Source organism: Stegodyphus dumicola, chromosome 2 (genome assembly GCF_044657685.1).
Source record: "Stegodyphus dumicola isolate Sdum_Otavi_A_Nest chromosome 2, ASM4465768v1".
Lineage (NCBI taxonomy): Eukaryota > Metazoa > Arthropoda > Arachnida > Araneae > Eresidae > Stegodyphus > Stegodyphus dumicola.
In genome coordinates, this window is record NC_140769.1 from 16,053,582 (window position 1) to 16,079,512 (window position 25,931).

The window sequence follows — 25,931 nt, forward strand, 5'->3', positions numbered from 1 at the left end:
TCTAAAGACCTTACCTGCGGCGATTTTTTTGTATTTTCCCAAAAATTTCCGGTATTCTACTACAGTGTTCCTGCCAGGAGTCGGATTTGGCCTTTATTATCTGTAGTTTGTATTGCGCAAGTGCCTTCTTGTACGTCTGCATTTTTTGGTCCCTTTGTATGGAATCTGTTTCTGACTGTGCCAGTCTTCTGAGCGCCCGAACTCTGCTTCTGTTTGCCGTTAGTATGTCATTCCACCAGGAAAGTTCTTTCTTCTGGCTGGGTGTTTTTTTCTTATACGTTTGTTTTGCTGCACTTGTTAGAATTCCAATTAAATGCCTGTAGGCATCATCCAGTCCGTCTATGGTGTTGCTTGCTTGGAAGTTGAAAATCAATTGACCTACATAAGGACGAAGCAAATTAAGGAACTTCTGATGTCCTCCATAAGCTGTCTTGAACCTCTGTTTCAGAGTATAAGTTAACTGAGCGCCCATTAGATAGCTGATTATTCTGTGGTCGCTCAGAGAGGGAATGTCCATAACATGCCATTCCGACATTTGATTTGCTAATTGGGAAGATACCATGGTTAAATCCGGCCAACCTTCCGCCCTTATAGTGCGAAAGATGGGCGGTGAGTCTGACGTGTTTATGATGCTTAATCTGTTTGTCATTGCATATTCTAAAACCATTTTGCCTCTTACGTTTTCCACTCGCGCTCCCCATAAGGGACTTGAAGCATTGAAATCACCTGCTAATAAGATTTGGTTGTTCCCTTTTCTGACGACAGTGCTGATTTCTATTAATAGTGGATCTAATTCCTCACTTGGTGGAAAGTACACATTAGTAATTTGAAGGTGTCCCGTAGTTGTCTCTAGTTTAATGGTAACTGAGTGTTGCGTCTGAGATGTAAGGAGGGGAGATAGCGGACCATTATAAATTATGACAGCCTGTTGAGAGGTTGACTGGAACGTCTTGCTTGTGGGTGGAATTCCTGGCAGATGACTATGTGCTAAGTACGGCTCTTGTATGAGGGCGATATCGGTATTTTCCTTTGTCATAATATCCATGAAGTTAAGTGTTGCAGATCTAGCTCTCTGCAGGTTTGCTTGGAGAAACCTGAGTCCTGTGACTTGTTGGCGGAATTGGTTACTGCCTACATCCGTTGTTGCTGTGTTTTGCTGCCTCGTTGCAGTTCCTGTCGGTACACAGGACATTTTGAAGAACTTGCCGGATGACTTGCGTCAAAGTCTGTGCTATTATGCGTATTGGAGTGAACACAATTCGCACAATTTTCCTCTTCTGCCGTACACTCTTGTGTTAAATGACCTTTTCCGCACTTAGTACAGGCTGGTGGGAATCTGCAGTTTTTACTTAGGTGGCCAAAGGTTTGGCAGTTGTAGCAGCGGGTTATTTTTACGTATTCTCTAAACGGACACGAAGTAAATCCAATATAAACCCGCTTGTGGTCAAGAAGCCTGTCTTTGAAATCTGCTGTCACTTCCAGTATCTAATTACAGGTAGTTTCGTCCCTAGGTCTCGGGCCTTTTGGAAAGATAACTGGCGACCGCGTTTCTGGCAAAAGATCTTCAAATGCTGCTTTTATTTCGTCTGCCGTTATGTCACAGGGTACCCCAAATACTATAAGAGAGCTCCTAAACAGACGGGGAATCCTTAGTTCTAAGTGCTCTGTCAGTACGCTAGACTCTTCAATTACTTTTTTAAGTTTGTGCAGGTGTGTGGCTTCTTTGCACCTAATCAAGAGTTCTTTAGATCTCGTGGCCCTCACTTGCTGTATGTTGATGCCAAGCTTATGAGGTTTGATGTTGTTTAGAACTTGCGCTTTCACACCATCTGGCGTGCGCTCTGAATCTTTCCCCTTGATAAGTAAAACGTGCTCAGAAGGCTTTTGCTTGGGAATGGCTGTTGCTTGTATGGAAGGGGGCTTCTTTTTCTTAATCTTACCGGCCACAGTTGCGTAACTCCGGCGGTCTTGTTGTCCTGTAAGATGGTTTTCCTGTAGCTCCGGGACCTTAAAACTGTGCTGCTCTCTTGCTTGAGAGAAGAGACTGGCATTAAGTTGTCGTTCTAGTTGAAGTATTTGTCTCTCCTGTCGCGCAATTAAGATTTCCTGATTAGAAGCTATAGCCAGTATTTCTGTGATATAATTGGACACCGCTTCGTGGTCTGCGATTTTTAGTTTAGAACGGCCTCTGTACTCTGCTAAAAGTGACTTGATGTGCAGAGTCAAAGTGTTAATCCTATCTAATCTGGAAGATGGATGGTCTAATCTCACTGGGCTCACACACCTCGAGCTGGTAGTCCTAATTGATCTAGTTGGGGAGGTTTCTCTTGACCCCATTTAACATGAAATAGTAATATTAACTTAAGAATAAAATACTAAGTGAGTCTCTCAACCTGTTAAATTTCTAATCCTAGCACAGAGTGCTCACTCGTTCGATGAAGAGTAATATTAGCGTAAAAATAAAAAACTCAGAGGATCTCTCCACCTGTTAAAGTTCTAATCCTTGCACAGAGTGCTCACTCGTTCGATGAAGGAAGTCGGAGGAACACAAAGCAAATGTAAGAACAGTATATAGCACTGAAGTTACTGTATTTTTTTAGGTGAGAAAACTTCATATGCTTGCAAGAACTAGCGCTAATGGCAGGAAGATGAATACTAATAACGAAGAGGGGGAAAAAACCGTCCGCAGCGCACTATAACATTACAAAATTGGAATAACAAATAGCAACAAACAACAAACAATACATATAATAAGCAACATACAATAAGCAAATTACTACTACAGGTAAACAATAAAATTGTAGTAAAAAAAAAAAAAAAAAAAAGATTAAACAAATTAGTAGACAGTTAATCACGATAAATTCAAAACCAATTGATATTATGCATTCATTAATATATAGTATATATTAACAATAATGAAAATAATAAAAATATTATTAGTTGTTATAATAAGCAAAGTAAAATTATATAAGATAAATTATTGCACATTAATTAAGAATCATTAAGATAAATTAATGCACTCTTGATAAAACCAATATTAGATTAATAAGTCAGCAGAATTTTAACAGTACCTACTATTACAGAAAGATTTATAACAACGCTGAGGATTAGATAATTGCGTTGGAATGTTGTTTGTTATTAGAGTCTGCATTTAGAATAAAATACGAGTAATTCACGTTGTGAACTGAACTACTTGAATACTTCAGGGTAATTAAATTCAGAAAAGTCTACCTTTTGCAGTCCTCCCTTGAATGTGTATAATCCAGACAGTACCAATACAAGTTGGGTAGTTATCTCACATCTAGGAAATGCCGTTATCCTTTCCGCTGAAACTTGAATCCTCTCAAGGTCGAGAATATGAGGGGATTTTTAACGATTCTCAACAGACCCCCAACTTCTGCAAGCACAAAAGAGGCGAGGGGTGAAAACGTTCTTTACAGGGGTCGTATACTTTCTGCAGAGACTTGCCTAAGTAAAGTTTAAATTAAAATGAATAATTAAAATCCTGAAAGCCGTACAGGAACAAAACCTTTATCAGCAAGATCTTCGTTGATCACTGCACATTTGAATATGACTTTCATAAAGAATTTCACTGAAGAAGCACTTGAAATAGATGCAAAACTGCAGGCATGCTTCCTATAGCTGTCAGTTACTCGTAAGACGTGATAAATTCAATCAATTGTTAATTATTTATAAACGATGTATATTATCGTCTTAAAATTTACACCTCCGTATTCTTGATAAAGTACTGCAACTACTGATACATGATTCGATGTTCAAGTATCGATGTTTCCGCCTTTATTTAGTAGAAACGTGAGAGCTCAAAAAATGTGACGCTCCCGCCTTGAGACTCTACCGTCTTCTACAGAAACGTAAGTATACTGATAGTAACATTTACTAAAAGGAATCGCTGTAGAACGGGTCAATAGTAAGGTGGTCCGCAGAACATTAAAATTGTGGTTCGCACTTGTAAAAACATTTGAGAAACGCTGTACTAGGGCTATCTATCTAAGGAAAGGAATGTTTTCGTGGAGGACTTTCTAAGAAAAACTCGTTCGTATTCACGTTAGTCATGGGGGAAAAAGAGGAAAATAACAATACTGCCAATCCCTTCGCTGGTTATTTGAACCAGATCAAAGTACAAAGCTTAGAGATCAATCATCAGGTTATGAAAAGTGGGTTGAATTAGTTATATGTTTATTTTGAATACTGGAAAATATTAATATGAATTAAAACATATTATGAGTACTGGAGTACGCACTCAACACTTCGGTTCTTTCAAAACACAGGGTAATTTTTTTAGCCCAAAGAGGCATTAGACCCAAAGTACTATTAGTCTCAAAACGGCATTTTGCGCCATTTCACTTTCTGCGTTAGTTCACTTTTCAAAGTGTTATCACCAAATACTATTGTTCTGCATTATATTTAAATAAATTAATAATGAAGAATCTGCGTGAATGCATGAATGTCGCTCGCATTGTGAAAAAACAACGGTACCTAGTTTTGAATAACGTAGTCCTCCAACCGAACATGTGCTCCTGGAAGCCCGAATTTTGAATTCCGAATTTGTTTGATTATCTACTTAAAATTTTGTAAAACTTTAACGAATTTTTTATTAACAAACTCAACTATTTCAAAGCGAGCAAAGGTAACATTGTACGCAAAAGAAAAAAAAAAAAAGTTTTATTTCAAGCGAGCGAGACTGTGTTTCGGAAGTTCTAAAGATATGATGTTTCTAAATATTTTGTGATATTGTTGTTGAATTGAATTTTTAATAAATAAAAGTAACACACAAAACGTTAAAAAAACGCCCTTTAGGGCGTAATGTAAAATCTTACAGCTTTCAGTTTTTTTTTTTTTTTTTTTTTTTTTTAATTACCCAGAAATGGGATTTATATTAATTTACCATCGAGGTCTCATTCAAAATCTAGGCCAATCTAAGTAATTATTTTTGCCTAATTTTAAATTTTCTTTGGTGTGTTTGTCTTACAACTGCACAAATGCAGTAATTATGATTATTAGAGCAAACGGTTTCGATTATTCTAAATGTCGGGTACACAAATGACACCAAATTCACTGCAGTTAATTTTGCTAATAAAATGTTCAACCTTTCCAATTTTCCCGTGTTTATTATTTTTGCTGAAATATTTCTGTAACATTTCAATCATAAGACTATAGTATATATCAAGAAAATAAAGCACATTTCGTCAACAGCGGTCAAAAACACTTCCCAAAAAGCAGTCAGCAAAAAAGAAGAGTGGAAAATCCGTCTGTCAACATTTCAGATGAGAAATAAGCATTAAGCTGTCTCGCAGACACCGCCTTCTAATTCCACTGCCCGATTTTTACCTCTATTACGCCAAAGCACTCGCTGATGATGACTAATTCTCAATCTGCCTAAGTACTTAACCACAGCAAGCCTTCTCCACGAATTACCTACTAGAGTCTGAAGAGTAATCTTTTATTAGGTGGCAAGCGTCTGTTTATATCATCAAACTATTGTTCTTGTGGAAAGAAAAAAAGAAATGGAAAGCACTGTTTGTATTTGACTTATCTCATTCTGCATCAAACCCCAAAGAAAGGAGCGTCCGTCTAAGTATCATTTGCAGCGTCATTCCACACCTAAAGAGGTATATCAAATACAGAGAATTCTGGCCAAAAACCTCTTTGGAGAAAAAGAGCCATTTCCATCCCCCTTTAAAAACACCTCGTGTGGTTTTTCATTCCGCACCTCCCTTCCTGTCTCGCATTCGCAAACATTTTTTTTTTTTTACTCGGCTTACAAGGGTGGACTGACCTGCGACCGTAAACGAGGTTCTAATTTCGGAATATTCACAATAGCCCTGGATAGTTGCAGAAGAAAAAAAACGCCATCGAAAAGACGTCGACGTTAGCTGGAATTTTTCGTTTTCCTTTCAACCAAACAGTTGGTTTCTCAGAATTCATACCTCTCAGAAAGCACTAAAAAAGTAATAATAATCATAATAATCTTTGATGCTTTAACAGCGGGCTGCTGTAGTAAAACCTGAAGACCATGCTTGACAGCGTGCAAAAACCGGGCAAATGAGCTGACATTTTATGAGATATTTAGTGAAAAAAGAAACAGGTTCGTAGGTACTTACACTCTGAACGCGATAAATCGTTTGGCAAAATGATAACAAAAATGTGAGAGACATCGTGGTAAACAAAAGAAAATATATAAAATAACAGATATATTTGTTTTCATTCCCACTTCACATGCGGTTCATGTTAGAGAATAATTCGAATGAAGATAAACTTCCTCACTGTTACCAGACATTTTGTTTATTTTTAAGTATAAAAAGCGTAACGTAAAATTTTTAAAATATTGATGCCCGGGTTAACAGCCGATTTGCTGTGGTAATGTTATTCAGACTGCGTTTCAAGGTAAATTGAAGTTCGTTGGTTCCGCACCTTTCTGCACAAAGTTAGAATTTTATTATTAGCCCAATGGGGCGATAGATAGCCCAGAAAGGCTATTAATCTCGAAATGGCATTTTGCGTCGAATAACTATAAACGGCTCCATCACTTTTCAAATTGTTGCCACCAGACATTATCGCCCTGTATTAAATTTAAAGAAACTAAATAATAAATAATTTGCATGAACGTATGTATATTTCTCGCATTGTGAAAAAACAACGATACCTAGAGCCATCAAATTCTGAATAATGTAGTCCTCCATCCGAACATGGACACCTGGAAGCCCGAACCTTGAATTTCGAATTTGTTTTATTATTAGTCCAAAGGGACAATTTGCCTTGAAGGACTATTAATTTCGTTTTGGCATTTTACGTTGAAAACTTTAAAAGGCTGTATCACTTTTCAAATTGTTGCCATCACATATTACAGCCCTGTATTATATTTAAAGAAAATAAATAATGAAGAATCTGCGTAAATGTAAATATGTTTCTCTCACTGTGTTAAAATAACGTGTACTAGGACCATCCAATTTTGAATAACGTACGTTTCCACCCTATTATTTCATATTTTGTAAAACGTAACGAATTTTTTATTAACAAACACAACGATTTAGGAGCGAGCAATGGCAAACTCTACGGGGGAAAAAGAAAAAAAAACCTTTCTATCTCCAGCGCGTGGAACTGTGTATCGGAAATTCTAAAGACAGGCTCATTTTAAAATTATTTTGCGATATTGTTGAACTGAATTTTATGTTAAGTGCGAAAAACATGATATTTAATAAATAAAGGTAACTCACAAAACGTTAAAAAAACGCCCCTTTGGACGTAATTTAAAATCTGAAACCTCTCAGATTTTTTTTTCTATTTCATATTTTTTTAAACTTTAACAATTTTTTTTTAAATTAAGGAACTCAACGATTTCAACGCGAGCAGTGGCAACACTGTACGGAATAAAATATTTTTATCTCCAGTGCGCGAGACTTGTCAATCGGAAATTATAAAGATGTGATGTTTTTAATACGTATTTTTAGCCAAAATACTCTCGAAACGTGTATGTATGTGTAAATGAAAAAAAAAGCCTTTAGGCGTAATATAAAATCTGAAAGTTATGAGACTTTTGGTGTGTGTGTGGGTGCTACATAATTTCAAGACTTTAGTTGAAGCTTTTTACTATTAAAAAATTACCATCTTGTTATCATGTACTCCCACATATACACGACTAAACGCTTTAGAATAATATATTTAAGATTCTATCAGTAATATCAGTTAGATAGTTTAAATTATTTACTACGACTAAGTACTCTAGCAAAAGAAAAACATGAGAATGATTCATGGTTAACATGGGTTAGGATCTTCACATTCTCGAAATTTGAAATCCTAAAAGTGGCCCAGGTAAAATTTTTCATAGAAATGAAACAGACATGTAGAAACAAATAAGAAAAGAGGGAAAATGTTCATTAAAATTCGCTTATTTTTATTTCAATTAATGTAAAAATATACTGTTTACTCCATAAACTACAGAGGGTGTCTATACATTTTTACAACGAATTCGGGATCGTTTAATTAATATTTATTGTTAAAAGTATTTTTTGATTTTCTATGGAAGTAATCATTTCATAGAGCTAATGTAAATTTATGCTTTTATAAATATAGACCATTTTCAGAAATAGTTGCCTCGAAAGAATGTACTGGATCACATTCCACTGTACTGTAAAGATATCTTATTTAATTTCATTGAAAAATAAATTTTTCACATCGATGTATTCCATTTTGTTTGATTCGTATAATCATTCTGATAAAGTTTTTGTTTGTTTTAAAATAAAATAAATCTACTAGTATTTGAACTAAAATAAAATGTATTACAAAACACATTATCGTAACACACTTGATTGATTTACTAATGTTTAGAAGGAAAATAAATCATATAAAAATGTGCATTTTTTATTGTACTGTTTAAAAGAAAAACTGAGTTTTAGAGCTCTTCAACTGAACTGAGTTTTAGAGCTGTTCATTTTCTTGGTCTCTTATCAAGTGATTTTTGAAAATATTCTTTTCCCCAGGTGCACTGCTTCATGGCAAACTTTAAAGATTAAACAAAGCAATTAATCAAGCACATGTAAACACCAGCCGATTGGCTCTGAAAACTGTTTGCACCTGCTCTATGATCTACCAGATACCTACTTCTATTTAATACTAGTTAACTTTCTTATTAATTGATTATAAATTAATATTTAGTAGATATATTATTAACCTAAAGCGCGTTAGCCCAAAAAGGCTATTAATTTCGTTTTGGCGTTTTGCGTCGGTTCGCTCTAAATGGCGTTTCACTTTTCAGATTGTTGAAAACCAAAATATTAGACCCCTGTATTATATCTAAAGAAATTAAATAATGAAGAATCTGTATAAATGTATGTATGTTTCTCGCATTGTGATAAAACAACAGTACCTCGAGCCGTCAAATTTTGAATAACGTAATCTTCCACCGAATATGGACATCTGGAAGCCCTAATTTGGAATTTGTTTTATTATCCATTTCATATTTTGTAATACTTTAACGAATTTTTTATTAATAAACTCATCCATTTCAAAGCGAGCAATGGCAACACCGTACTGAAGGAAAAAAAAAAAAAAAAAACACTTATCTCCAGAGCGCAAGACTGCGTATCGGAAATTCTAAAGATATGCTCTTTTTAAATTATTTTGCGATATTGCTGTTGAATTGAATTTTATGGTTCAAGTGCGAAGAAATGATATTTAATAAATAAAGGTAACACACAAAACGTTAAAAAAAGCCTCTTTGGACGTAATATAAAATCTCAAAGCTTTCTTATTCTTTTTCTTGTTATTATTTTAATATACAAGCGTTTTATGATATATTAAAAAAAATTAAAGTTGCGAAAGTAGCACAATAAAACGACGAAGTAGCAAAAATTTCGCAAAATCGCGTACACATATAGTCGCACAGGTTTGTAAAAAAGAAAAAATTTGCAAAAAATCGCACAAAAAAGTGGCAGACGATATTTATCATTTTAATCATATCATAAGCTTTTGACAGAATAATTTTTTTTCCGAAACAATTGCTTTTTTTTTTTTTTTTTCAATTCGTTAAAAATCATTCTAAAAATACGTAAACACACTAGTAAAAAATCTGATGTGTACACCACATGACTTCCTTGTACGGAATATTAAATTATACGCATTATTTCTTGTATTTCGTTTAAACTTGATTGAATTAAACTAGATTGAATTAAACCTACTTCGCAGACAGCGCATAAACCACAATAGAGTAAATGCATTCTTTAAAATTCACTTTATTTACCATAGCGACACTCTGGCGCTAGGTTCACTTAACAGTATTATATTTCGTTCATATTATAACTCCGAATGCACAAAATTTATATCATTTAAAGAATTATCTAATCGTTGCCACATGTTCTATTCAAATACTATAATAAAGCTAAAACAATGTATAAAAGAAATTAAGCAAACAAATCAAAAAAGAAACAGTTTTTCACAGACGATTGAGTATTTCTCATTCAATTAATTCAGTTCTCACTTCGCGAGAAGGCAAAAATACTTAAAAACTCAAAATATCTATATTAAAAATTACGAAGTAAATCTTAAACACTTATTTCCTCGAAAAAATTCCAGAAAGGATTAAGCATGATTTAATGAAGGCGTTATCTTTGTTGTTGCGAAGTTAAGTTTCTCTAGATTGGCAACAAATCCACTAGTCTGCTGTTTCAAATGTAAACAATCAATGGCCGCTATCAAAAAAAGGCTTAGCGGCACTTAAACAACTTTAAAATAGTTGATAATTCTAAAAATATTGCATGCAGATTTACTAAAGGCATAAAAAACTTAACCGGAAGATAAGAGCAACATAATTCAATCATTTTTAAAACAAAAAATGTACAATTGACAAACATATAAGAGTAAAGAAACTGAGATCACTGAGCCGGATAACAGAGTGGATATATATATAAATATATTTATATACGTTTGGTGTGAGATATTTATATACGAGGTGCACATCTACATTTTATGGCAGTCTTATATACAAAATTTCAGCGTTCTGAGGCTACTCGTTTTTGAGTTATGCGCGATACGTTCGTACAGATGCCACGAAAAATTCTCTTCAGAATTAATTTTAAAACAGTTTTATAATTTATTTTGGTGGAAAAGAGTGTTTTATTCTGTTCTTACGTACAGATATCACGGAAATACATCCTTAAATTGCATTCAAAAGAGGTCAAAATGGATATTTTCGTTGAAATATGCTGCCTGAATCTTTTCGCGATTACAATACTTCCTTTTTACTTCGTACAAGGAAGTAAAAACAGAGAATAAATCCATACTTTAAATTTGTTCATACATTAAGAGATTCATATAAAATATTTCCTCAAATCACATTACCGACCCTACTCATCACTAACCTTCGGGTAAACCTCTAAGTAAATGTAATTTTTTTAGTAAAACCTTTAAGTAAAATCAAGGTGTGTCAAAGATTTTGGGCCAACTCAAATCCCATAACTCAGACCCATACCTTTAGAATGTGTCAAGACTCTGCTGAACCTAAGCTTGTTCGCGGGCGAACGGTAAAGTCGCTGAACACTGGTAGTTCGGTCCGAGGTTCGAATCCCGCGAACGAGCTGGCTGCATGGGTGTTTTCGTGGTTTTCCCCATGTGTAACGTGTATACGAGACAGTTTCCCTTAGAAAGTCCTCCACTAAGGCATCCTTTCCCTTAGGCAGATAGCTCTAGTGTGCTTTGCCATAATTAAATACACCACACCTAAGCTTGTTCGCAGATGCTTTAAATCAAAATGCTCATCCAGCATCCCTGTGTCCTGTCAAACGCATCTATCTCGAATAAATTTTTTTGATCTGTTAATACTGCTGTAAACTCATCTAGCACATGTAGATTACCTAGTGTTTAATGTTAGCAAGGAGGAAATTAAAATTTTTTGCTTGGTTTTCGTTATTTCCAAAATCATTATTTGTAAACGTTAACATTGATGAGCAGAGTGCGCCCGAATCACGCACATTATTTCACTTCCGCTTTCTTTTTCTCTTCGTCTTTCTGGAGCATATTAACCAAGATGCTGATCTCATGAAGATAAATTTTCCCCCGTACAGTGATGCCGTGGCTCGCTTTGAAATCGTTGAGTTTGTTAATCAAAAATTCGTTAAAGTTTTAAAAAATGGGAAAGAGATAGAAAAGCAATTCCAAATTCCGGTTTCCATGTGCTCAATATTCGGGTGGAGGAATTTATTATTCAAAACTGGATAACTCTAGGTACCGTTCTTTTTTTCACAATGCGAGAAACATACATACATTCGTGAAGATCGTTCATTATTTAATTTCTTTAAATACAGAGCGATAATATTTGGTGGTAACAGTTCGAAACGTGATACAACACATTTCAGTGATTCAAAGCAAAATGCTCTTCTGTGCTAACGCCTTTTCCGGCTCTAATATTTGGTTGCAACAATTTGAAAAGTGAAACGTCGTTTAAAGTGAACCACCTCAAAATGCCAAAACGAAATTAATAGCCCTCCTGGGCAAACTGCCCCTTTGGGCTAAAAATTTTTAATTCTTTTTACAACTCCAAGTAGTAACAGTTTTTACAGTTGAAGAAATACGAACATGTTCATCGATTTAAATCCCAAATATAAATGGTAATGTAAGTCTTACAATCTAAAGAAAAAAAAAAAAAAAAGAAGAAGAAGAAGAAGAAGAATCATGACAACGTTTAACGTTTTTAAACTTTAAAGCTGATTGATCAGATGAATTGTTCCTCAGAACACATACTTTTTTCTCTTGTTATTTTCTAATATCATAATTTGATAGCTTCATTCGTGGCAATTTGCAAACTTAAAAGCATGATTACTTGAATTTAATAGCATACTTTCGTTGTATTTTTAAAAGCGGCATGAGATATATCATTATTTGAATACAACTTTAATAACTCGAATTAAAAGTTCAACACGGATTTAACTTCAACTCCAACTCCAAATAACCTTTCTCGAAAAGTGTAGATTAGGTTCCTTCGGCGACAGAAGAAACGCGCCAACATTGGCGTGATATCTCCATTCATCAAAATTGTACAAGCGCGAGATTGTATCGATCGATCTGTCGTCGCACGAACGGTTTGTGTGCCTGCTGTTTTCATGGTTCGTAACCCATAATAGCCTTAATGCGGGATGGGAATTGGTGATATTCGAAGACTTCTAATTTGGCGAAGTGCATTTTTATGTGTGGAGAGGCTCTGCAATATACCTAAGGAGATTGATCTGGCGCTGAAGAATATCTAAAAGATCGATCTTCAATACTACGCAGCAGCGCCCTCTATGTATGTAAACATGCTTTGAAAGTTTGTTTTTGCTTTTTGAACGTGTGCACACATGCAGCTAAAGTAGGGGAAGCTTTTTTCTGACAATCTTGAATTACTTTTCTTGGGCAAAATGAAAAAAAAAAAAAAAAAAATCAATCGTTCTGCTGCGATAGCATCTGTTTCGCAAAAAATTAAAAATAAGAAGTTATTTATGAGGTAGTTATCCTTTTCATGCATCACCAGTAATTTAATTAGTTTAAAAGATTTAAAGCTTTTCTTATTTTTAATTTAATTTAACATTTTCTAACTTTAGTTTTTAATTATGCACATTCTTTGCTGCATTTCATTTAAACTTATTTATTTCATTAGAGATGTATTTCTCATTCAATCAGTTCAGTTTTCAATTCGCGGCAACACATACACGAAAACTCAAAACATCTTCATTAAGAATTGTAACATACAGACAAACCTAAAACAACAAATAGAATTAAAAACCGTTAAAAAATTAATTTTTACAATTAAAATTAGAGTTTAATAAATATTAGGCAGAAAGACAGATTTTTCGGTGCACAAAACTTTTGGTCCCACTCGGCAAAAAAGACACTAAGTTGATGCAAAAACTGTTTTCATTCACTATGTTCCTAAGTTTCAAATGTAAACAAATCGCGGCGTCGTTAGGCTTAGTGGAACTTGAGCAGCTTTTAACTTGTTAACAATTCTACAACTATTGCATGCAGATTAACTAAATGCACATTAACCGGAACATAAAACCAATATAATTCAATCACTTTTAAAGCAAAAAAAGCACAATTTACCAATATATAAGAATAATAATAAAAAGAAACTCAGTTCACCGAACAGGGTAACAGTGTGGGTGTATATATATATATATATATATATATATAAATTGTAGTAAGCTCGCCTAAAAGTTACCAAGAGCTGCTGCTCCAAAAGGTTCAACACGTTTTAAAAAATGCATATCTACGTGTTATAGTAATCCCATATAGAAAATTTCAAAGTTCTGAGACTACTCGTTTTTGAGTTATGCGAGATACATACCTACGTATATACGCGGGTACGTACAGGCATCACGAAAAAGAATTTCATCTGAATGCATTTTAAATCCATTTCACAATCCGTTTTGGGAAAAAGAGTCCTTTATTCCGTCCGTACTTACAGATGTACCGCAAAAGCGTCGTTCGAATGGAATCAAGAGCGGTCAAAATGGATATTTTCGGATTTTAAGATTGAATATTTAGGAAATAACTGCAGACTTTTGACATTAACAGAGAATATGATCTCCTCTAACTCGCACACACATAATTACAATGCAGTTTATTACTTTCAGTCAGGCCCACCAGAGGCCGAATAGTTTAAACAAGTAAATGCTAGTATTTCGAATTGCTTTCAAATTCTTTTTAAAGTCCATTTATTTTTCAAATCCATTTGTTTACCCACTTGGGCGAATAAAAGCCAGTTTCCCTTAGAAAATCCTCCAAGGAAGCAACTGTTAGGCAGATAATTCTCATGTGCTTTGACTTAATTAACTTAAACTAAGATCCTCTCAACGAAAACAGCTTCGGAAAGTTAAGTTCCACTCATTTACTAATACGTCTTCAAGGCAATAATACTACGCCAGCGCAAATTTGCCATTCTTATTTACTAGTAATCCACTGGATACCTGGAAACAACGCTTCTTACTAACGTAGAAATTAAGGACCGTTGAAGTAAAATGGTTAAAAACCAATATTTTAACTTAACGTATTAATTAATTATTATTAAATCCTCACAATTATTTTAGATATTCAGGACATCAAATAATACTAATATATTCTTACGGAAGACAAGAAATTCAAAGGGATTAGAAGCATTCCTGTTGATAGTGACATAACTGAAATCCAAAATGGATTCATTGCAGTAGGCTACACCAATAATCCTGTGTACCAATTAATCAAACGAAGAGACAATGAACATATAAAGTTTGAATGCAGAAAGATTCTCAACACTCCGGCTGACTCAACTGTCTTGTAGTGGATTCCTGCTCATTGTGGCATCGAGGAAAATGAAAGAGCCGATTTCCTGGCAAAGAAACGACTATTTTACAAACCACTAATAACCAGATGGCTTAAACATTTGACTGTCCAGATGTAACTCTGGGCAGTCCATGGATAAGGAGCATACAGAATAATGCACTGCAATATTATCTTTTAATTCTAATTGTTCTTAAGTATAGGGAAGCAAGATAAGGACTGGCTTAGTGGTCAAATGTCTGGCATTTGTATAAATAGCATATAAAGTTTGAGGTATTCTTTAATTACTCTGGGGAAGCATGACAAATTCAGATCGATATATAACCATTTGCTCTATTTACAAAAATGATGGTCGATTCTTAGTGTGATGGATGAGGGAAGTCTACATAATACTATTGCTATTACAGGTTTTATCCCACTCAGGCAGCTTATGAGCATGTCGTTAAATGAGTCAGCTGTCATTTCACAAACGATTATAATGAAGCTTAAGAAGAATCCCCAATATGTGTAAACTGTCATAAAAGACACCGGGCCAGTTTTAGATCTACTATCCAATTTTGTTTACAAACAAAATGATCGCCCTTATTGGATCGGGATAGATTTTCCATTACAAGGTCAGTCATCAGCATTAGCATCTCATGCTAATCCGGACACATCGGCTAATATTACTAATAAAATCGAAGAGGTTTCTCAAAACCTTCAAGCGCTGATCATTTATATCTAGAATTCAGACTTCCTGGAGTTTGAAATCGCTTTTAAAAGACCAGTAAACACTACTGCTCCCGGTCATGGATAAAGCACCAATTATTCTCCACTCGTCAAGCCTGGCTGTCTGTAATGCATACAGCTTGCGTGATTTCATACATTAGATTATGGTACTGACATTTGCTTTGTGACGTTAAGTGATAGTCTTAGAATTATGAATCTTACTATTGTGATAGACCTAGCGAAGGAGCTGTAATCATTTACATTAAAAATGACATCTCTGTTTAATCATCAAAGTCTAAACGCTACTAATTAGCGTTTACGTCTGCTATTCTCTCTCTCGTTCTGAGGCTCCTTTCACTGCAGCTACATACAGTCCTCCAGATAACAGACTCTCGGACAGTATTCTGCCTGCCATTATTACGGATGCCACTCCCGTGAACTTAACAGGAGATTTAAATACAAAGTATAATGATGCGAGTTGCAAAGGCTGCAAATTTTAGTAGCAAAGTTCTTCACAAGCTTCTTATAAGCTACCTTATTCCACGCTATGCTACAGAAGAGATTACTCTGCGGATAACAATAATAGACAACCTGTCGACAATCTATAGAGATAGACAGTATGTCCGCCATTTATTTCTGAATCTGATCTTGAAAAATATAGGAAACCTGGTGGCATCCTAAAATAGATGGAGTAGCCTTCTGACCATGTTCCAGTTATTTCATGCCTCCTTTGCCCGAGATACCCAACTATCCAAAAAATTAAGTCTGTCAGTGACTGGCAATGGTTGTAAGTACTCAGCTCAAGAAAAATAATAATATTCATCGTACCACAGTAAATTTCATGAATTCTGTTAAGGAGGCAGGAGGCATATTAAGGGGACATCCAAGTCTTTAAATGCACCTTCAGTTCTTGTACGCTTGCTGGGAGTATTAAGGATACTGTTAACTTTAAAAACAGATTTTGCAAACGCTGGCAATACCTAGGACCAGAGCTTAAATTGCGCCGAAACCCGGTTCCGGTGCTTCTTAATTTTGGGATAAATCATAATTCTAATCATTAATTATTTAACTGTTTAATTATTTTACTAGCCATTTTATTTATTTTATTTTTGCTCTTCTTTACAGATAGTCTTCCATAGGGCTCCAGCACTTCTAATTTTAGAAATTAAGCCCTGCATAGGACCCTAACCTTTAAAGTGAAGCCAATGAACTCAATAAGAAATCAAACGGGTTACGAAATCGCAGGATCGCTAGATGGAAAGAAAAGATTTACGAACTTGATTTAGTATATGGCGGCTACTTTTTGAACTGAACTTGGAAACTTAAGAGTAAATCAGTAATTGCATTCGATAGCCGTCAAAATGGATATTTTCGTTGAAATATGATACCCGAAAATTTCGCCTTTATAATACTTCCTTTGCTTCGTACAAGGAAGTAAAAAGTTTCCAGAAATAAAACTACGTATTCTATTTGCACAAACGTTCGATTTTAATTTGTGTGATATACAAAGGCCGTTCGCACACTTTTTAGACGATTTTGTTTTAGAAAAATCGTCTGCTGGAATTTTTTTTAACTGCAACTCTATTTCTGAAAATATTAATTATCGTCTGCTATTTGACAGTTTTATTTTCGTGCAAAATGGCGACTTTAAAGAAGCAATGAATGGAAGGCTATGTTTGTGTTCTTTCCGAAGAAAATTATTCGTATCTAGTTATTAAAAAAATCGTGAAAGACATGGTTTTTATGTAAAGCTACGATACGTAATATTGTCAACAACAAAGGGGAAAAAACGTCAAAATTTACCTTTAAGTGGAAACATAGTTGCAAATACGTATCTAAGGAGAAAGGAAACGTTTCGAATGTTCCAAAAGTAAGATTTTTAATGTTAGAGGAAAATCCGCCAAGTCGAAAGACAGTTGCGATATCATTAAAATGCGCAGTGTCATCTGTAAACAAAGTGATTAACGCTGACTTGAATCTCAAAAAGACAAAATAATAACAATAATAATAATAATAATAATAAAAACAAAAATAATGGCATCGTCTTTCTTCAAGACAGAACGCCCTGCAGAATTCTTTATGAGAAACATTTATCCAGACAAAAATTGAAGGTCACAATAGATGCATCTTTGGTATATTTAAATGATTGCAGTGAAAAGAAATCCATCTATTATCCTCAAAGAGGAGAAAAGAATCTTAAAACATGATTCGAAGAATCTAAAAGTTTAAGATTGTTGCCGGTTTTTCATATAACGACAAATTAAAAATAAAAAGAGTAGAGAAAAATATTAAGATGAATTCCACATGTTATCCAGAACATATTTTATACGCATTTTTTAAATACGAAATAAACTTTTTTTTATCCACAGTGCTATCAATATCAATCAGTAGAACTGCATCAAAAAAAGCAAGCAATCACATGTCAAAAATCAACTGGAAAATTTTCCTGGAAAAAATGGAATAAGAAATAAATATCAAGATCATATCCTTTATTCCTATGCCTTCTAAATTTTCTGATGTATCACCTGACTTTCAAAAATCGAATTGTCCAAATGTCAACATAAAAAAAGGGTTTCAAGAACAATGGGGTAAAATACCACTTCCGATGCTGTTATAAATTGATAGTTTGCGTCGTTAGGTGGCGCTCCGAACGTCTTGTCTCTGTTGATATTCTATAACTTAGTTTTTAGTTTGATGGAAAAATGAAGGTGTTAAGCCTAATAATGATGAAGGCGTGTGCCTAATAATAATGCTTGTAACCATTGTATTATATTGTAAATAAAATGTGTGTGTATTAATAACGAAGCGGATTATCACTTACCTCTGGAATTAATGCTCTCTGATGGTAACTACAGATGCTATAAAAGGGTTTATTGTCTTGGAAATTAAGGTGTAGAAAGATAGTGAAGAATTATGGTTATCAAATAGAACATTTAAAACATAAAAGGTTTACCCAAAATATTTTTATAAATACAATGAAAATCGTCTAAAAAATGTGCGAGCAACCTCTTTATTAATGCAATTTTTTAATATTTGTTAAAATATTGCTTAATTTAATTTTTAAATCCCCTCGTACAAAAACATTCAACCTACTTCTTGTTCTCCATTCTACTAGTTTTTGCGTTCTTCGCAAGTTTTGATTGTGTTTTTTTGTGCTGTTTCGTTTTGCAATTTTTATACTGCACTTATTACCTGTAAAATTTTTATATTTTAAAGAAATTTTCTTGATTTTAAATAATAGAATTTTTAATTAAATCGTAGTACACATTTTAGGGTATTTTTCCCTTGTATTTATTTTATATGATTTCTTTCTTACTACAAGATACAGCTTTATATCAACAAAAAATTAATTATCAATTTCATTAACAAAATCTTGATTATGCCAATCAATATCAGTGCATATTCGGCTATTGACCCCCTTTAAAATTTCATCGATTCCTAGGGGCTCTATACCACACCTTTGAGAACACTTGATGTAAATTATAATTCAAGTAGATACGTATCGGAGGACATTCTGCATAACGGTAGGAATGCCTTCGTGGAGAGGCCCACAAGCGGCCGAGTGGTAAAGTCGCTGAACACTGGTAGTTTGGTCCGAGCTTCGAATCCTGCGAGCAGGCCCACAAGCGGCCGAGTGGTAAAGTCGCTGAACACTGGTAGTTTGGTCCGAGCTTCGAATCCTGCGAGCGGGCTGGCTGCATGGGCTTTTTTATGGCTGCCCCATGCGTAACGCGTATACGAGCCAGTTCTCTTTAGAAAGTCCTGCTTGAAGGCATCCCTTCTCTTAGGCAGATAGCCCTGGGGGCTTTGCCGTAATCACATAAACCAAACCAAGCCTTTGTGGAGAACGTTTTAAGTAAAACTGGCTTGTTTTCGCATTACACATGGAGAAGATTAAGAAAACTTCCAACGCAGCCAAGCCGGTTTTTGAACTCTGGTCGAACTGTCAACGTTCAGCGGTTTTACTGCTCGGCCGTGCTTGTGGGCCTTATTGTGATATTACGAATATGTCACAATAATAACAGAAACTTAAATGTGTATCCACTAACCAAATAGATATGAAATTTAGATTTCCATAAAAATTCTACAACTAAAAAAAAATGTCATTTTTTCCCCATAGACAATCAAATTTAAGTTGGAAAAAGACCGAAAGTGTTAAAATATATTCCTTTGGATCATCACCTTAAAATCTGTTATCATATTAAAACATAAAGTATCTCTCTAAAATAAAAATTATTTATTCTGCGTTATAATGTCCTGAGATAACCTTAATTACATAACTTATACATGTTCTTTAATTAAGTTATCGTGCTTGCTTAGAATTAATTTTTGTTGTAAATGGCAGTGTATTTGTTATTTTTCAAAGCTTCGAATACCATCATTAATTGAGATATATTTCGAAATGAAAAAGAATGCTATTTTACACTCCAAAATTACCACTATTCGTTCTAATGGTGATTGGTAATCTCAATAATAGTTATTATTCATCATATATATGATTCTTTCCTAGATAAAATGCTCCATTACTTTCGAACAGGAAAAACATATGCTCATATTAATGAGTTTATGCATTTTAGAATGCAATTACATTATTATTTTTAACAGAAATTCTTTCCTTGAATAAGTTCCATCACCTTTAAAAACTAAACAAAAAATACTATTATTCATCATTCAATTGCAAAGCGTGTAACTAGCACAGCAGTTAAAGAAAAAAGAAAAAAATCTTAACCTTTATTACTTTCTCTGGTCCCGCCTTCAGCTCCGCAAGATCAAGGACGGACACCTTTTCGGAGAAGATAGACCACCAATACAATATAAACCCCCAACTATTAAAGTAGTTGCCAGATCCGCCAAAAGTCATGGCGTCACTACGACCATCTATTACAGACCATTCATCAACGACCTTGGCGACCTCAGGTGTTTAATTTTGACCTTGCTACGTCAGCCTCACCAGATCATCTTTATTTTTGAGAGGGTTGTTACCATCTTCACTACGCAACATACACAACGATTCTAAATTATTCTCAGCCTACTGCGTCATTTCAAAAATATGATCCTTTCTCACCAGTCCATGATTCATAACATGGATGACTTTATCCTTTAATAAATTCGAAAGAATTGCTTGTTTGTGATGAAACTTGATGGAATGCAACTCTTTTCACATCGACAATACTCAGAAGGTGACGATAAAAGTCTTGAATTTTGATGACGATGAACGGCAATAATGTGTTCATTCTTGGGTTTTTTAATAATTATTTAAGGCGCATCTCTCGCAAATTGAACGCAAATGAAAGAAAAAGGCGGCCTTAAGAAGAAAAGCGCCTGACACAAAAAGAAAGAAGAAAAAAAATCGCCCTGTGTTATATTTAAAGAAATTAAAAAATCTGCATAAATGTATGTATATTTCTTGCATTGTGATCAAACAACGGTACATAGAGCCATCGAGTTTTGAATGACGTAATCCTCCTACGAATATGGGCATGTGGAAAACCAATTTGAAATTTGTAATTTGTTTTATGATCGATTTCCTATTTTGTAAAACTTTACGGGCATGTGGAAAACCAAATTTGAAATTTGTAATTTGTTTTATGATCGATTTCCTATTTTGTAAAACTTTAACGAATTTTTGATTAACAAACTAAGGATTTCAAAGTGAGCCAATGGCAACGTTGTACAGAAAAAAAAAAAAAAAAAATATTTTTATCTCCAGCGCGCTAGTTTCTGTATCGGAAATTCTAAAGGATATGCTCATTTTAAAACTGTTTTGCGATATTGCTGTTGAACTGAATTTTAAGTGCGAAAAACGTGATATTTAATAAACAAATGTAACACACAAAATGTTAAAAAAACGCCCCCTTGGACGTAATTTAAAATCTGAAACATTTCAGATTTTCTTTTATTATTATTTTTGTTAATATTTTGCCTTTTTAGTCCAAATAAAAAATGATTACATCTAAAAACAGCTGTCCCCCCCCTTCTATGCTTGCGTTTGGGCCGACATATCCTTCGTTTTGGTCTTTTAAAGAAAAATGAGGTTTATTATGTTTCACTATAGTGGTGATGATGACGACGTACCATGCACTATTTTTTAAATTATTCAGCACTGTTTGTCAAATTTTTAAGTTATACGAGCCGTTCTCGAGGAGGTAGGCTTATACACAAACAGACAGAAGTGCACAGATTTTAATAGTATAGATTTTTATTCCATACTACAAAACATGCGAAGGCGCTTACTGTGTTTGATATCTTTATTTGCAGTCATTAGGTTTTCCGAAGCAAGACACATGAAAATTCTGGGATGCCGTCACCGAGCATTTTGAGTCCAAATCTCCCTATTGCTAGACGGACCGCATAAAAAAATTCTTTTTATCTGTATTTGGTGTTTTACATTTTTCTGCATTTTACAATTTTTAATGAAGAAGTTTTGAGTTTTTATACATTTTTACCTTGCCGCGAAATGGGAACTGAATTAAATGAATGAGAAATATAGCTGTAATGAAATTCGATGGAATAAGTTTAAATGAAATGCAGCCAAAAATGCATATAATACAAGGAAGTCATGAAATGGCCACATCAGATTTTTTTTAGCCAATTTTATCCCTCGAAAATAGAGGAATATTTACTTTCCAAATAACGCGGTTAAAATAAAACATAACAAACGAAAAGTACTCATAGATAAACTACCGTAATTATCACAATATTAACTCATTAAAAGAAACGTACATTCCAATGAGAATACTCGGTAATATTAACATTATAATATCTGACGGATATTGAAGTAACTGACGACAACTAATGCTCAGGAACGCATGCTGTGAATGAATGTTGACCGCAGTTCCCAAGAAGTAACGAAAAAAGGAGGGGACGAACTAAAGATCGAATACACCAGTATTAGCTAAGGCTGTAATGAGCTGGAACGTAAATAAAAGAAGTAAGGTAAAACCACATGTTTTGGAAAATTTCTTAAGTGTGATAACAACTGAAAGCCTGGACAGCTTAACGGAGAATCTGTACAAAACACTTTTCAAATAATAAATGCACGGCAAAATAAAATGGATGAAATGCTTATAAGGTATTTTCTCCCTCCTTTCTGCACCCCTTCGTGTTGTAATGGTAGCACATTCGACGCCTATTCGAGAAGTCCAGGTTCGAGTCCCGGTGAGGACATTGCTCATTTTTCGTATTTCGTACCTCAAAAATCCTAATAACTGTACATACTAGATAGAAATATAGAATGCTAGCTTTACCCGCGGCTTCGCTCGCGTTGATATCCTTAAATAAGTTTTAACTTCCCGTGAATTTTAAAAATACACTCCGCGTAAGATTTCAGTAAATACTGCCCTTCTTCAATACCTATAGGCCGCGAATATTTTGCATTTACGCCTGACCAAAGGGTTATTTAAAAAAAAAAAAAAAAAACATTCGAGCGCCTTAAAATGATAAAATAATAGTTGTTATCGCACACAGTAAATTGTAAAAAATATAAAATGTAAATGCAATTGTTCAAGCAACAATAACAGAAATATATAAAACGAATGTATAGATCTTTAAAAAATACGAAACAAAACATTAAATATATCACAAAAGTCGAAATGTTGATAATAGTTTCAAGTAAGTTAATTAGAAATCAAGTTATTAATTTTTAAGTGATTTCCCGCGCGTAAACCCGTGAACTTTGATCTTTTCGCCAACCCAACGGTCGATCGGATACCAGCTATCCCCCCTCTCGCTTTCCAATCCCAACCTGTCAACAAAGAGTTAACAACACCAAGCGGAGTATTATTTCATCTGTGATTAAGCTGGAAATAATTAAGCTACGTTTTACCACCAGTGTCTCTATCATTCAGAGTACAACACAAGTTTCTAAATTTCGAGAAATTTGGATGATTAGATCAAAAGTTATAATTTTTATCACTAATTTATTGGACCCACACGGGAAGACCTAAGAAAAAATCCCTAATGGCGCTATTGAGTCTCATTTAAATTAGCATATTCAGAGTTTTTAATTAATATCTCAGCTGATTAAAGTCGTACGAAGATGAGAATGGTATCGATGGATTCCGACGAATTTTTGGAATCAGGGATTATGTGCCTCGAAATTCAACTAACCGCCGTTCCATAGATATTTGTGAAAAAATTAATTGGCGCGCAGCCAAATTCCTTTAATAGAGAAAAACCAAACAAAGTAAGTGAAAAATGTAGCGGAAACGTAGTTTTTAATTAATATCTCGGCTAATTAAAGACATACAAAGACATTTTATAGCCTATAAACTTCTCTAATATATCAAAAATATTTCTTGAAAATTTCAAGATGATCGGTTAAGTAATTAAGGCATGAAAGCGTAACAAACAAACAAACACACAAACAAACTCACAAACAAACTCACATTCGCATTTATAATATTAGTAAGGATAATATAGAAATGCAAATAGAAATTGAAAACACTGAACAAAAATAAAAATAATCAAGGGAATGCAATTTACTAATAAACTATCTCTCATAGGGAAATCTATGTACAATAGAGGAAAGGGAAAATTATTTTCAGAATTGAGGGCTAAAAAGCTACGGGGAGGGAATACGCGAGAATATACGGTATGGTCAAAGATAACATTGCTAAATCAGATCGATCGAGTCAAAGAGCAAACTCAGTTCAAATGAAATGAATAATAGTTGAGGGCTATGTCTTATGAAAAATTTATACATCTGTCTTACTTTGAAATTCTGGTGTTATCTGGGGCAAGTTTGAGAAGAAACATAAGCAAAGAATCATAAAATCCCCCCCCCCTCTTTTTTTTTTTTTTTTTTTTTCTCTTCACCACAAATCAAATGCTTTTACAATAAGAAAATTCTTTTAAATTTTACAAATTACTTCGCTTATAAAGGTATTAATAAATATTAAACAGAAGCTAAGCTAAAAAAAGGGTTTGCTAAGTTAGAGAGGTAACTGCGATTTCTTACAGATTTTAAGCTTTGAGAGAATACATACAGTTGAACAGAAAGAAATGCAATTTCAAGTAAATAAGAAGGAAAAAGAGGTTAATGCTGTGAATTCACGCGTGAAAGAAAGTTATTGGAGATATGTTTAAACTTTGCATCTTATTAATTCTATTTTTATTGCTGAGTCTTATATTTCTAATTTAAATTTGAAACGCGGAATATTCTCTTCCACATTTAATTTCAAAGAATATTTTTCATTTAAAATATTATTTCACAAAGGATTTTACGCCTTTTAATTTTAAAAGTTGTTTTAAAGAAGAATATTTTAATTTAAAAAAAAATATAATAAAATCTGAAAACTTTCCTTTTTTATATTACGTCCCAAAAGGCGTTTTCTTAACGTTTTTTGTATTACCTTTATTTATTAAATACCATGTTCATGATATTTCTTATTATCTTATCAAACCATAAAATTCAGTTCAACAGCAATATCGCAAAATAATTTTAAATTGAGCATATCTTTAGAATTTCCGATACCCAGTCTCGCTCGCTGGAGATAAAAATGGGTTTTTTTCGTACAATGTTGCCATTGCTCGCTTTAAAATTTTTGAGTTGTTCATCAGAAATTCGCCCAAAGTTTTACAGAATTTGAAAAAGATAATAAAACAAATTCGAAATTCAAAATCTGGCCTTCCAAGTGCCCATGTTCGGTTGCAGGACTACTTTATTCATACCTTTATTTCTTTTCAAAAATTCTCTTTTTCAAATTTCAGATAGGAAAACATAATTTACTTTTGTATTTATGACATCAACAATAATTAAAACAAAGTATCTCATCAAATAAACACAGTACTTCTGTAATCCATTTCGCAATAAAACATTAGAATTTCTCTTAACTCTATTTTACGTTGTTTAAGAAATTTCTTATCAGATAAAAAATATATTTACTAATTTGTAAAATGTCAGCTTTTCTTGCTTCATTGAAAAATGCAAAATACATTATTGGCCAATAAAATACTGTGCCATAAGGGAAGCGAATCATAAATTTGAGGTTTCCATGAAATGTAAAACATGCTGAGATATTTCACGATACCCACAAATTACAGGCAAGGCTAATGACACTTCGAAGCAATATAAAACGGCAAACTGAAAAGCCGATTTTTCTGTTAGAAATCATAACTATTCAGTGTTTGTGCTGTAGCTTCTAGTATGTCTCCTATATGAAAATGGATTTCGTATCAGCTGTTTTTAGAAGTCGTACATGGAAGAACCGTAGCCCATCAAGACGATAGATTATCACGACGGTTAAGATCTAATTATTGCTGCGATAGTTTGCAATCGATGAGTCGAGAATAGTCTAATAGAGCGGCGTACGGGATCTCGTGGTTATCAGTGGCTGGGCAGTAACTATCTAACCAGCATCGCTGCTAAGAATCTTGTAATCACATGATGTACACTGAGACAAAACACTGGGTGTTTT

General features: G+C 34.0%; 1 protein-coding gene across 2 annotated transcripts in view; it reads right to left on the reverse strand.

Moving 5' to 3' along the window:
* LOC118200301 (beta-1,4-glucuronyltransferase 1-like) overlaps positions 1-20,389 on the reverse strand; it is a 215,507-nt gene extending 195,118 nt beyond the window's left edge. For both annotated transcript variants that reach the window (XM_085810464.1, XM_085810463.1), the window contains exon 1: positions 20,243-20,389. In XM_085810464.1, the coding sequence (XP_085666590.1) occupies positions 20,243-20,374 (132 nt within the window). In that variant the 5' untranslated portion in view covers positions 20,375-20,389. The remainder of the gene's footprint in view (positions 1-20,242) is intronic.
* Positions 20,390-25,931: the final 5,542 nt, after the last annotated feature.